General features: G+C 47.2%; 1 protein-coding gene across 1 annotated transcript; it reads right to left on the minus strand.

The window, feature by feature from the left end:
- Window positions 1-5,694: 5,694 nt before the first annotated feature.
- CD300C (CD300c molecule) lies at window positions 5,695-13,154 on the minus strand. The gene is given in 6 exon segments (XM_058561509.1): window positions 5,695-6,002; window positions 7,153-7,267; window positions 9,105-9,357; window positions 9,359-9,453; window positions 10,040-11,227; window positions 12,978-13,154. Coding segments are annotated over 5 exon segments (672 nt in total). The 5' UTR covers window positions 10,101-11,227; window positions 12,978-13,154; the 3' UTR covers window positions 5,695-5,854.
- Window positions 13,155-14,898: the final 1,744 nt, after the last annotated feature.

Below are 14,898 nucleotides of genomic sequence, written 5' to 3' on the forward strand. Positions count from 1 at the left end.
TTTTTTTTTTTTTTTTTGATAGTAGTCATCCCAATGAGCATGAGGTGGTATCACACTGTATTTTCATTTGCATTCCCTAATGATTAGTGATGTTGAGCATCTTTTCATGTTATTGGCCATTCATATATCTTCTTTGGAGAAATGTCTATTCAAGTACTTTACCCATTTTTGAATTGGGTTGTTTGTTTTGTTATTAAGTTTTAGGAGTTCTCTATATATTCTGAATATTAACCCGTTATCCGACATATGATTTGCAAATATTTTCTCCCATTCTGTGCATTGCCTTTTTACTCTGTTGATAGAGTCTTTTGATGCACAAAAATTTGAAACTTTCACGAGTCTAATTTGTCTATTTTTTCTTTCATTGCCTTTGCCTTTGGGGTCGTATCCAAGAAGTCATTGCCAAATCCAATGTTGTGAAGATTTTGCCCTATGTTTTCTTCTAAGAGTTTTATAGTTTTAGGTCTTACATTGAGGTCTTTGATCCATTTTGAGCTAATTTTTGTATATGCTGTTAGGTAAGAGTCCAACTTAATTCTTCTGCATGCGGATATCCAGTTTTTCCAGCACCATTTGTTGAAAAGACTGTCCTTTCCTCACTGAATGGCTTTGGCCTCCTTGTCAAAAATCATATATGCAAAGATTTATTTCTGGACTCTATTTTATTTCACTGATCTATATGTCTGAATTTATGCCAGCATCACTCTCTTTTAATTACTGTAGCTTTGTAGCAAGTTTCGAAATCAGGAAGTGTGAGTCCTGCAACTTTGTTCTTTGTCGTGATTGTTTTGACTATTTGGGGTCCCTTGAGATTCCATATGAATTTTAAGATGAGTTTTTCTACTTCTGCAAAAAATATTGTTGGGATTTTGATAGGGATTACATTGAATCTGTAGATCGCATTGGGTAGTATTGACATCTTAACAATATTCAGTCTTCCAATCTATGAATACCGGATGTATTTCCATTTATTTATATCTTCTTTAATTTCTTTCAGCAATGTTTCGTAGTTTTCTTTTTTCCTTTTTTTTTTTTTAAATGGAGAGGTTCATTTTTTGTTTGTTTGTGAGGAAGATCAGCCCTGAGCTAACATCCATGCTAATCCTCCTCTTTTTGCTGAGGAAGACCTGCTCTGAGCTAACATCTATTGACAATCCTCCTCCTTTTTTTCCCCAAAGCCCCAGTAGATATTTGTATGTCATAGTTGCACATCGTTCTAGTTGCTGTACGTGAGACGCAGCCTCAGCGTGGCGGGAGAAGCAGTGCGTCAGTGCGCGCCTGGGATCCGAACCCCGGGCCGCTGGTAGTGGAGCGCGTGCACTTAACCGCTAAGCCATGGGGCCGGCCCTCGTAGTTTTTTTGTTTTGTTTTGTTTTTTGTGAGGAAGATCAGCCCTGAGCTATCATCCATGCTAATCCTCCTCCTTTTTTGCTGAGGAAGACCTGCTCCACGCTAACATCTGTTGCCAATCCTCCTCCTTTTTTTCCCCCAAAGCCCCAGTAGATAGTTGTACATCATAGTTGTACACCCTTCTAGTTGCTGTATGTGGGACGCAGCCTCAGCATGGCCAGAGAAGCCGTGCGTTGGTGCGCACCCAGGATCCGAACCCGGGCCGCCAGTAGTGGAATGTGCACACTTAACCGCTAAGCCACGGGGCCGGCCCCACCTCATAGTTTTCATTGTACAAATCTTTCACCTCCTCAGTTAAGTTAATTTCTAAGTATTATTCTTTTTGATGCTATTGTCAATGGAATTGTTTTTATAATTTCCTTTTCAGATGGTTCATTTTTAATTTATAGAAATTAACTGATTTTGTGTGTTAACTTTGTATCCTGCTACTTTGCTGAATTCATTTATTAGTACTAACAGATTTTTGTGAAATCTTCAGGGTTTCCTACATATAAGACCATATCATCTGTGAACAGAGATAATTTTACTTCCTCTTTTCTGGTTTGGATATGTTTTATTTCTTTTTCTTGCGTATTGCTCTGGCTAGGACTTCCAGGACGATGTTGAGTAGAAGTGGTGAAAGTAGATATCTTACCTTGTTCCTGGTCTTAGAGGAAAAACTCTCAGTTTCATCACTGAGTTTGATGTTTACTGTGGATTTTTCATATATGGCTTTTATTATGTTGAGATTGTTTCTTTCTATTCTTAGTTTGTTCAGTGTTTTTACCGTGAAAGGGTGTTGAATTTTGTCAAATGGTTTTTCTGCATCAATTGAAATGATCATGTGAGTTTTTTTCCTTCATTCTGTTAATGTAGTGATTGTTTCTATTGTAGTCGATCGACTTTTGTATGTTGAGCCATCCTTGCATTCCAGGAATAAATCCCACTTGGTCATGGTGTATAATCCTTTTAATAGGCTACTGAATTCAGTTTGATAGTATTTGTTGAGCATTTTTGCAGCAATGTTCATAAGATATATTGGTCTGTAGTTTCCTTTTCTTGTAGTGTCTTCATCTACCTTTGGTATCAGGGTAATGCAGGCCTCATAAAATGAGTTAAGACGTGTTCCCTCCTCTTCAATTTTTTGTAAAAGTTTGAGAAGAAGGGGTACTAGTTCTTCGTTAAATGTTTGGTAGAATTCACCAGTGAAGCCATCAGGTCCAGGGCTTTTATTTGTCAGGATATTTTTGATTACTGATTCAATCTCCCTACTGGTTATAGGTCTATACCCACCCTCTTCTTTGTCTGCGCCCCTGTGATCAGAGCACAAATCTCTGTCATTTGGAGGACAGGATCCTTTTTGCCTTCCCTGGCTCCCACAGCCTGCATGCTGGTTGCTCCGGGCACATGTGCACAGCTGCCTGCCGCATGGCTGGGGTGGGGGAAGGGTATTTGCTACAGCTAAGAGCTGAAATTAACTGCAATTTACCTCCAAGCTTTCCTCTGAAACTCATAAGCCTTCAATAGACTCCAGAGTTCCAATCTGGTTACGCCAGACAGATTCTGCCAGTGCAGTTGTTGTCTAGACGGGGACACAGATTCCTGGTGCTTCCTGCTCTGCCACCTTCCCAGAATCCTCTTCATTAAGAGACATTGTTAAAGCTCAAAAATAATCTAAGTCACATACCAGGTTTTGAGATAGGTAGCTAGGTAGACATGAGCAGGGGAATCACAGCTGGAGACCTCGCTACATCAAAGAAGTGTCTTGCTGGCATCCCACAAGACACAGATAAAGGGGAACTAAGACTCACCTGGCGCCACCACCAGAGTCTGAGACCTTCAACCAGGATGATAAAAATAACAAGAGCACAAACAGCACATACAAAGCCTTCTGCTCTACACCTCTAGAGGACACTGACCTTTGTTTAATTTACATACAAATTCCATATGCATTAGCCCCCCTTCCATGGGGGATGACTGCCATGACAGTTCCAGAGATTCCCCTAGAAGGCCAAGAACCCCGCCTCTCTATATGTGGGTGGAGGAAGAACCATTATAGGCCGATAACCAGATGATGCTAACTCCCTTCTATGCAGCCCAAATAAAAATAAACTAACCCAAGACACAGGGCAGATGCATTCTCTGGTGCTGCCCGCTCCTCACTTGGAGCGTATCTGACCTTTCCTCTAATAAAGCTTTGCTTGCTTGCTGTTACCGTTGTGTTCGTGTCTGAATTCCTCTCACGCTGACCAAGAACGTGGGCGATCGGACTCTTCGGTCCAGTTACATCTTTTGGATCGGGAAATTATCATAAAGATGGTTTTGATACAATTGGATTCAAAGTTTCAACAGAGTTTTTGTTTCTTAGAAACATGACTGCCTAATTCTAAAATTTATACGGAAGAGGAAATGGCCAATGTTTGCAAAGATTCCTGATATCAAAGAGCAATGTACAGTCATGTCCTACCAGACAGATATCAAGGCTTGTAATAAAATTGTAATAGTTAAAACAATACTGTATCAGTTCAGAAATAAGCAATTAAACAAACAAAACAGAATAAAGAGTCCAGAAAAAGGTCCAAGAATACAAGGAAATCAATATATGCCAGGAGTCACGTTGCAGATCTGTGGGGAAATGTGGACAATGCTTATCCATATGGAAGATAAGAAATTGATTACCATCTCAACTTAGACACAAAAGATCAATTAAAAGTGGATCCAGAACTTACTTGTCCAAGGGAAAAATTTTAAACTTTTAGGTGAAATATAGAAGATTTTTAAAATTTTTTGGGTTATGAAATAATTTCTTAAACAAAGTACAAAAGTATAAATTATAAAGCAAAATATTGAATAATTTGCTATATTAAAATTAAAAACCATTTTTCAAAAGACACCGTAAAGCCACAAACTAGGACAAGATATTTCAATACGTGTGACTAACAACAGACTTGTAAAGAATTTATACAAATCAATAAGAAAAACAATACAGAGGCTGGCCCCGTGGCATAGCGGTTAAGTGCGTGCGCTCCACTGCTTGCGGCCGGGGTTCAGATCCCCAGCGCGCACCGACCCACCGCTTGTCAGGCCATGCTGAGGCCGCGTCCCATATAAAGTGGAGGAAGATGGGCACGGATGTTAGCCCAGGGCCAGTCTTCCTCAGCAAAAAGAGGAGGATTGGCATGGATGTTAGCTCAGGACTGATCTTCCTCACAAAAAAAAAAAAAAAAGAAGAAAGAAAGAAAAACAATACAAAACAGACAAAACTGTAGAACAGGCATTTCACAAAAGAAGAAATCCAAATGACAAACAAAAGCAAAAAAAAGGGGGTTTAATCTCATTAGTAGTCAGAGAAATTCAAATTAAAACAATGTGATACCATTTCACACCCATTAACTTGGCAAAACTTAGAAAGTGTGACGGGATTCAGAGCAGCGGGACTGCTGACTAGAGTGCAAACTGGTCGAGTCACTTTGGAAGATGATTTGGAACTGCCTAGTAGAGTTGATTAAACTCATGCGCTGAAAGCTAGCAATTTCTCTCCTAGAACTAGACTCTACAAAAAAGTTTTGAATATATCCACTAGGACATAGGTTCAAGAGTGTTCATAACAATATTGTAAATAATAGCAGCAAGGGAAAAGCAAGAGGGAGCGACATCATCAACATGGCAGAATAAGAGTTTTCTACCATCTTCTCTGCAAAAATGCCAGTTGAGACAACCACCCAGGGATGAGAGAGCCTTTGTGGAAGTGAGGGAGTCCGGTGGAGCCGTTCCAGGACACCATTGGAGCAAAAAAGAATCCGAGACTGGATGCATTGAAAAGGGCGAGAGGAACAGTTTCTGGGATCTAATGCACAGCATGTTGACTATAGTGAACAACACTGTATTATATGCTTGACAGTTGCTAAGAGAGTAGATTTGAAATGTTCTCACCACAAAAAAGAAATAGTAATTATGCGACATGATGGAGACGTTAGCTAACGCTACAGTGATACTCATTTTACAATATGTAAGTGCATCAAATCAACACATGTACACCTTAAACTTACACAATACCATATATCAATTATATCTAAATAAAGCTGGAAAAAATAAAAATAAAGTAAGCTTGGGGATTGTTAAAAATATATGTATATACTCTGGAAATACTATGGAAAACCATGAAGAAAACAAGGAGGTGAGTATAAAATTCAGAGTTGGCACCCTCAGAGGAGGACCTTCGGGCTTCAGAATTTATGATGTTTGTTCATTACTTACGCTGCAAGGCGGGCACACAAGTGTTGAGTATACATTTATTAGGTACATTCTTTTGTGTGTAGGATACATTGAAAGAAAAAAGTTTCAAAAAAATTTACATAGTCATAGTATTCTCATAGACAATGACACTGGATTTATTGGTCAGAAGGTCATTGCCATCCACCACAGGGGCTGTGTTCCTGGGTGGGGCATTGATAGCCAACAGGTGCTACTGGTGCTCACAATTGGGCTGACTCCGCCTCCCCCCAGAGCTTCTCTGAGGCCTGTTCACCCAGAGGACAGCACCTAGCATGCTCAGGAGCAGGGGCACTTCCAGGAAGACCAGGAGCAGGAAGTGGACACTGCTGAGCAGGGACCTGTGGGGGACACGGTGACAGACAGTGAGCCACATCCTCAGGGGAGGCTCTGGTGCCCTCTACATTCCCCCTGTCCTTGTGCCCAGGCCCTGTGGCCACACAATCCACATAAAGCTCAACCCTGGACAGAGCAGCCCCACTCAAAAGACCACTGCCCCTGACTCCGTGCCTAACAATTGCTCTTGAAAATTATGACTGTGACATAAGGAAGGCCACGGCCATTAGAATGATGTGAGGGAGACCCAGGGATCCAGGCGGGACCTGGGCCCAGAAGAAAGATTTCTCCCTAAGCCCTCCACTTTTGGGGGTTACTTCGTCTGTGGTATAGTGGTCAACAACAAGGTTATTCGTCTGATATCTGCTCTCCTGTAAACAGCATTTCCCATGAGGGAAGGGACTGTTTGTTTTATTCACAGTGAGCAACCAGTACCTGCCCAGTGCCTCCAAAATGTCCACCCTTGAAAGTCAGTGGTAGTGATGGAATGAACGAATGACCCACCTCAGCTCTCACCTCCCTTGGAGGTCAGGGTTCTTCACAGGATGACACTTCTGACCAGGACTTGGGGGGAGGTAGGGGACAGAGTGCAGGGGCCACCAACCCCTGGAGCATCTGCTTCCTGCCCTGGCCTGGGCCGGGGTCCTGTGGGCTCCTTTTGCAGGACATTTGCACTGGCTCTTCCCTCTGCCTGGACCCCTATTTCTGCAGATGCCTGCGTGCTCAGCTCCCCAAATCCTGCAGGTCTCCACTCAAATGTCTTCAAACCAGCGAGGCCTCCCTGATCATTGTGTAATAAACCGCATCACCCTCCCACACAACCCATGTGGCATATTTTCTCCAAGCGTTCACCACGAACTGGCATATTTGTGTTGACTATGGGTTGATTTGTTGTGTGAATCCCCCCTTAGAACACGACTTCTGTCAGAGCAGTACTGGGTCTGTGTGGTTCGCTGCTGTATCCACAGAAGAGCGCCTGGCACTTAGTAGGACTTGTGTGGTGTCACCTGTGTGGCTCTGACTCACACAATTAGGTGTGGAGTTGGTAAATAAACGAGGGACCTGGGAGAAGGGAGGCACGAACCCCTCTACCTGCCCCCTCGCCTAGAGGAGAAGTCACCCAGGTGTCAAAGGCCTGGGATGCAGGCCCCTTACCAATGGTGTTGGCTGGGATCTAGGGTTTCCTGCCTTGTCGTGCTGGACCAGGAGGGTGCTGGCAGGGTCATGGGAGGACCTGGGGTGCTTGTGAAGATCTTCGGGCTGAGGACTGCTGTGGGGGTAAGGGAGAAGCACACATTGGGCCCGGTGTCCTCCCCTCGGTTCTCCCACTCTCCGTCACCTGTGGGGCTCTGACTCACACAGTTGAGGTCACTCATACTATGTGGACAGATGGCCTGGGTCCAATGTCCCCCATGGCCACACCAGGACCTGACGAGGACCCTGGGCCCCTCTGCAGCCCCCTCTCCAAGTGCTCCCTGGCCTGGTGGGCTCTTCCAGATGCTAGGTCATGCTGCATACCAGGGGATTTGGGAGTCTGTGGAGAGCACTTGACTCCAGGTCACACTCCAGCCACAGCCACACCTTTGTCCTCCCTGTCCACCCTGTCAGGGGACAGATTGGTGACATTACTCTGTAGAGATTGATCCAGAGCGATGGCAGAGACAAGGCCCTGGGGCATGGCTGATGGCTGGAGTGAGGCTCAAAGAAACAAGGACGTGCAGCAGAGTCTGCATGAATGAAGGGACCCCACATCGCTCAGGGCACTCACCCCCAAACTGTCAGCCAGGCCTATGGCCCCAGGTGGCCACTGGACAGCCCTCTCTGGGGCAGGGAATGACCAGAAAGAAAGATCTAGAGAGACATGCACCTGGATGATCCTATAGAATGTGGCCTGTGTGGAAGCCAACTGGAAAAGCGCCTTTCCTTCACACACCCACCAGTTCCAGTGGATTTTCAGTTCCTCATCTTAAATAGGAACCCACAAGCGGCATCTGAGAGAAACTTCTCCTATGAGGGAAACCAAGACCAACTGGAAGGCACTCAGAGGCACTCTCCTATGAGGGAAACCAAGACCAACTGGAAGGCACTCAGAGGTGCCTTGTCTCAGAGAGACAAGGTCGGAATAAGAACCCAAGGAAAAACCACAGACTCAGAGAAGGATCTCCATCTGGTCCTTAGGAACCAAGAACAGGGCTTTGTTAAAGAAGAATTGTAGTACATCTGGGGCCATAACACCCAAGACCCAATTATCTCATCCTTCTTCTCCTTTGCTAAGGGGAGCAATTTCAGGGGTTTCTCTAGGGCTTCAGGGATTCCCTCTGTGGGTACAAAGTGCTATAGAAAGGGGTCAGGATCAGCCTGGATGGACAGAGTGGTGCCCAATGTTCCTCTGAGAAGGGCCACTCAGAGACAAACAGCCTAGAAAACACAGCCGAGTCCTGGTTCCTCACTAGATGGGCCTGGGACACAGGTAACCTGAGGTGTGGGTCCCTCGAGGGCCCTCGGGGTCTGGGGCTCTTTCTCGGGCTCCTCTCACGGCTGCTGCAGACCCCCAGGACCACGGCTGTGATGCTGGTGCCTCAGGAACCAGCCACGACACAGTGATGTCCTCTTAGGGCTCAGGGGCATGGGCAGCCTGTGAGTGAGAGGAGCAGATGCCCTAGCAGTCCTGTTCATAGGGAGGAATGACAGAGGTGCAAAAGAGACACGGGGTCCCCTCCAGAGTGGCCACGGCCCTTGTGAGGACAGGCAGGCAGCTTGTCCCCAGACTCAGGGCAAGTTTCCCCTCCCCCTCCCAGGAAAACTTCAGGCCTGAGAGGGTGTCAGGGTGCAGCACACAGAAGGGTCTAGAACAGCCAGAGGTGAACATGTGCTTGTGTGCCTGTGCAGATAACACAACACACACACGCACACATAATTACACACATATGCACACATAGACACGTGCACACTCACACGTATGCATGCACACACCTTGTGTACCAAGTCCCTGACACTCAACCTTGCCCAGCTCTTCTATCCAATGTCCCACGTCTTTCCTGAGGGTCGGCATGACCAGCCCCAGACTCGGGCAGCCCTGGTGCTGGTGCGAGGTGGGGAGTCCTCACCTGGGAACACAGACACAACGACCTGGAAGACGGGGTCACGTAAAACTCCTTGCAGCCACGATGCATCGATCCCACACCAGTATGTGCCTTCATCATCTTCTGTGACTCTCTCCAAGGTCACTGTGAAGGTGAGGTTTGCAGGATGGTCCCTGATGGACACGTGGCCGCTCCTCTCTTCTCTCTCTGACTCTGTGGTCTCCACAATCTTCTCCCTCCACGGTAATGAACACGAGCTTTTGTACCAGTATTTTCTCATTTTCTGTGTATTCCTTGTCATACTGACACTGCAAGCTCAGGGATCCCCCCACGGTGCCCGTCACGGTGCTGGGGCCCCTCAGAGACAAAGAGCCTGGAAAACACAGCCGAGTCCCAGCTCCTCTCCAGATGGGCCTGGGTCCGGGGTGCCCCGGGGTGCGGGACCCTCAAGGGCCCTCTTGGTCTGGAGGAGGCCGCGGCAGGAGACTGGCCTTCCTCAGAGCCAGGAGAGGGGAAGAGGGGGGACTAGCTCCCTCCTCACAAAGGTGGCACAGGGATAGGGTGCCCATGGAGAGAAGAAGGGCCAGGGTGGGAATAAAATGCCTGTGTGTATGCGTGTGCATGTGTGTGTATGTGTGTACATGCATGTGTGTGTGTCTGTGTCATGCGCTGAGACGTCACTCCTGACTGTGACAATTAAGGTAGTGACAATCACAGACACCCCCCTCACTAATGCTACTCTGTCCGGCGCAGTGGACGAGACTCACCTGCTTTATGCACTGAATCCTCGTGGTCACTGCTGAGGCAGGTGCTGGCTGCTTCTGGAAGCTTCTCTGCCTCTCCCTCCTCCATCCCACGTTCCCCTTCCCTCCCCTTGGGCGGTTCCTCCACCCCCCTTCATCCTGCTCTTCCTCTGCCCCACTCAGGGCAGACTTCCTTGCCCAGGCCCAGCCCCTCACCTGGGACAAGGAGGAGGAGCAGAGCTGAAGGCAGCCACGCGGCCCCACTCTTCGGGGTCATTTCTCCAGCACAGACTTCACCTGCAGCAGCGCCAGCCCCTTGGTGGGACAAGGTTGAGCCTCCTCACATGGGATCCAATCTCTGCATCTCCACTTCTACCTTTCTGCTTCCTCGTCCAGCCCCGAGCCAGGTCTGATGCTGCAGCGGGTCAGGGTGCAGGAAGCGCAGGGAGAGAAGCCGCGTGGGCGGTGCAGACCCCCCGGCACCAGTGCCCTTGGCTTCTCCCCATCCCAGTGACCGGACAGGGCCAGGCCAGGCCCTGGACTTGGTTAGGGATGCTGCCCCTCCACACAACCCACAGCTGCCCCTCCGCACAACCCACAGCTGCCCCTCCGCACAGCCCACAGCTGCCCCTCTCCTCTCACTGTTCCACACGCTCCCACACAGCAGAGCCAAGCTGGGGCACCTCCTCCTCAGTGGGGCGTCCCCGCATCTGTGATATATCACTTCCTTGTGGTGAAGATGGACAATCCTGGAGGTGGAGACCAGATCCATCCATCCTCTCTGGCCTTGGTGGTGAACAAAGAGGTATTTTGACCCCCTCAACCTGCAGCTCCAGGCACCTATGGAGAGCTCTGCCCCCATGGGACCCCTAGCTTTTCTTCTGGCCACCCACCTTGGCCCTATGACCTCAGATGCTTTCAAAGGTCCCGACTTGGTTCTGGGTTCCTAACGAGGGCACAGATTCCACAGGCTGCAGCTTCCTTCCTCGTGCACTTCCCTGTTCCCCAACATAGCAGTGGAGCAGCCATCTCCAACACTCTGCAGGGACTTCACTTTTTACTCTTCTTTTGAAAGTTCATTCCACTGTGAAGTTCAGGACAGAGTACCGAGAATGGGCAAGGGGAGTTCAGAGGGTGAAGGTGCTGACAAGAAGTTGGGGAGCATGTGAAGCTGAGACTGATCCCTCCTCTCCATCCAATGGCACAGAGAGGGTGGTCATATAACAAGAGGGCAGTCTCCCCAAAGGCACTGGCAGTTGGTGTCTCTTTTGGGTTCACAGTGATGAGCAGGGGCCTCTTCAAGGTGCAGAGATGGGCGTGGTCCTTCCCAGGAGGTGGGGAGGCAGATCTGTCCTAACTCAGAGTGGCTTGTTCTCACGACAGTGGGTTTAGGGTCCGTTCACCCTGGAAATGGTAGCGAGGCAGGTCAAGGTGCAGGGCCTACTTAGCATCTCACCCAGTTATGCCAGTTTCTCAATATTACCACGCACAAACCAGTCTATCGATTTCCCCCAAACACTCTCTCCCCAGATCTGTTCCTCTCCCACACTATCTTATCATGGTCAAAGGCGATGATATTCCCAGAATTGTTGCAGCTCAACGCTGTAATCCAGATTCCTCTCTCCTCCACTCCCCATCAATCCTGACTCCAACTCTCTAATCTGCCATCTCCCTCCTTTTCCCCTGATGTTACAAAAAAGTCCTCTCTCCCCTCAACACTACGGCGACATCCCTCTTCCTCCCAACCCCCTCATGCCCTTCCCCCCCCCCTTCTCCCCACTCATCAGGAAGGGAGAGTTCTAACAGACGTCAGTAGTCATCAGTGTCACTCCTCGCTCCATGCCCTTCAAACGAAACCAGCTCTCTCTGGTTGGCCTGCGCTGCCTGAGTGGACCAGCCCACTGCTTGCTTCTGTAGTGTCATCTCGCTCCCCGCACCCCAGTATGGCCCTATGTTCCAGCCACAGCGCTTGACCCTCCCCAGACCTTAGCCCCTGCTGCTCCCTCCCCCTGGATCCCTCCCCCACTCTCCTCACTGCCTGCTCCTTTTCGTCCTTTCGGTTTCACCTTGGATGTCACCTCCTCAGAAAGGCCTCCCTGATCACCCTTCCTAGGGGTCACCCTGCTTGTCTTGATCACTGATCCCTGTTTATTTTCTCCATAGTTCACCAAACATTGTTATTATATTTTCCTTTGGTGGTTGCTATCCGTCTCCCCCTCTAGGATATAGCTGATATCATAGTGGCATTTTGGGTCTGTTTTATTCATCAGGGGATGACCCAGTGCCCAACTGCACTATGTGACCAATGGTCAGCTTATGATAAATATTTGCTGAATGAGTGAATGAGTGATTGAGTGAATAAATAAAGATTGAATTGGCCACAGAGACTGGCCCTAGACAAGTGTGGTCCGACTATATTAGAGATCTATCGCTGCATAACAAATTCCCCCAAAATTTAGTGGTTGAAAACAGTGAACATTTATTATCTCACACTTCCTGAGAGTCATGAATCTGAGCTTGGCTTATCCGGGTGGTTCTGGCTCAGGGTGTCTCCTTTATGAAGTTGCAGTCAAGATGTCAGCCAGGGCTGCACTCATCCGAAGGTTGGACTGGAGCTGAAGGATCAGCTTCCAAGATGGCACACTCACATGGCTGTAAGCAGGAGGCCTCAGCTCCTTGCTCAAGAGAGCTGCTTGGTGTCTTCATGACATGGCAACTAGCTTTTCCCAGAATGAGTGATCCAAGAGAGAGTAAGGCACAATATCTTTTGTGACGCATCCTTGGAAGTCGTATATCATTGCTTCTGCCACATCTATGGATCCCATAGACCCATCCTGACACAAAGTGGAAGGGGCCTACACAAGGGCATGAATATCTGATCTGGGTACTGGCTACGCAAGGATATTCAATTCCTAAAATTTCACTGAGCTGTTTATTTATGATTTGTATAATTTTCTGCTTGTATGTTATACCTTAATAAAAGAATTTAAAAAACAAAAACCAAAACATGAAATCATACCTCTGAAAGTTTGCTTGATTTCCTTTTTTTGGTTATTATTTATTGGTCTTTTTTCACATAGCAAAGAGCTTATGTATATTAATCTCTCCTCCTCCCAACTACCTTGCCAACAGATCAGAGAGTAAACAAACTTACCAGAAACAGATTGTAAGTGATGGTGTCAGGATTGCAACCCGGATTTCTCTGGCATGACCGCCCACATGTCTTTCCACCTTCCCATGACTCTGAAGGGGAGAGAGTAGCCAAGGGCCTGCAACCGGCTGAAGCGCAGCCTTCAGACCCACAAGACAGAATGAGAGGTTTGCTAGGCAGTTGGTAGCCATGGTAACCCAAATTGAGAAACGCGACAGTGAGTGACTATTTCCCGTCTTCTCTGCCCCCACTATCTCTCCCTTTTCTTTCACTTCCCCAGCGCATCTTCCTTTTCAGAAAACACTTCTTGAACTAAAAATAGTTTCTGCCAACTCCTGGCTGTGCTAATAGGTTGGAACATCCAACAGGGGGACAACGCAAAAACAACAGTAATTTGAGAATACGCATTTGGCTTTAGGTTTGAGTGTGTGTTGTGATGGCTAATTTTATGTGTCAATTGACTGGTCACAGGCTACCCAGATTAAACACTATTTCTTGGAGTGTTTGTGAGGGTGTTTCCAGATGCGATTAGCATTTGAATGGGTGGACTCAGTAAAGTAGATCGCCTTCCCCAACATGGGTGGGCATCATCAAATCCATGGAGGGCCTGAATAGAACACAGGCGACGGGTGACAGGCGAGGAAAGAAGAACTCGCTCCTTCCTGCCTGATTGCCCCAGCTGGGACATCGATCTTCCTGCCCCTGGCACCTCTGGTTCTTAGACCTTCAAGCTTGGACTGAGTTATACCATCGGCTTTCTTGGGTCTCCAGCTTACAGACAGCAGATGGTGGTATTCTGCAGCCTCCATAATTTTATGAGTCAATTTCTTATAATAAATCCCTTCATATACATATATTTCCTACTGGTTCTGTTTCTCTAGAAAACCTTGACTAACACACACATGTGTTTGATCCTGTGGGAATTTAATTCTTCAATTCTCAAGCCTGCACATGAGGACCTAACTCAGGAAGGTCCATGTGAAGACTCAACATAGGAAGACCCCAAATCTGACCAGCTCACCTGTCGTCCCAAAGACATTTCCCAGAGATGATGAAATGTTTGTGTTTCAAGGGGCTGCTATAGAGAAAGTAGAGTAAAAGCCCTAAGAAGTCAACAGGCTGAGCATGAAATAGCGTGGGAACCATCCGCGGAGTGAATTAGGTCTCTCTTTCGGAAAAAATAATTAAGCCAAGATAAAGTTAAAGCCAAATGTTATTGCCTTTCTTGGGGTGGAATCAGAATTATCTGCTTTATTTCTCTCTGGCTTCCAGGGTCTCTCTGAGGTCCAGAGATGCATGGGCCACTTTTATTTTTAGAAGGTCTCAGCCAGCATTGAAAAAAGAAAGATGTCAAAATAGGATTACAAAAATCATGGTATATTTTAAATGTGTAAAGTTCACAAATCAACTTTTTGATGCACAAATTACCATAAAGCATAATTATTTTGGTTATAAAAATGATTATTGGGTTGGGGCTGGCCCAGTGGTGTAGTGGTTAAGTTCGCACACTCTGCTTCAGCTGCCTCGGGTTCTCGGGTTCAGATCCCGGGTGTGGACCTACACAGTGCTCGTCAAGCCATACTGTGGTGGCGTCCCACGTACGAGATAGAGGAAGATGGGCACAGATGTTAGCTCGAGGACAATCTTCCTCACCAAAAAGAAAGAAAGAAAGAAAAGATTATTGTGTTAAAAATTTAATTTACTGATGGTTTGGCAGGAATAAAACACACATGCAAACACATAGGATAAACATTTCTGTCAATGCAGCCCTGTGGTTGTATAGATAATTTGATTTAAAGACTAATTTTGAGGCCCTTTGTGGGATGCTAGGCCAGGGCCAAATTGCAGGTCTCTCCCCCCAGCCCCTCCCACCCATCCGTCTCTCTTGGCCCCTGCACCTCTGTCTCCTTGCTTCTCATCCTCA

Source organism: Diceros bicornis, chromosome 18, assembly GCF_020826845.1.
Source record: "Diceros bicornis minor isolate mBicDic1 chromosome 18, mDicBic1.mat.cur, whole genome shotgun sequence".
Classification (NCBI taxonomy): Eukaryota; Metazoa; Chordata; class Mammalia; order Perissodactyla; family Rhinocerotidae; genus Diceros; species Diceros bicornis.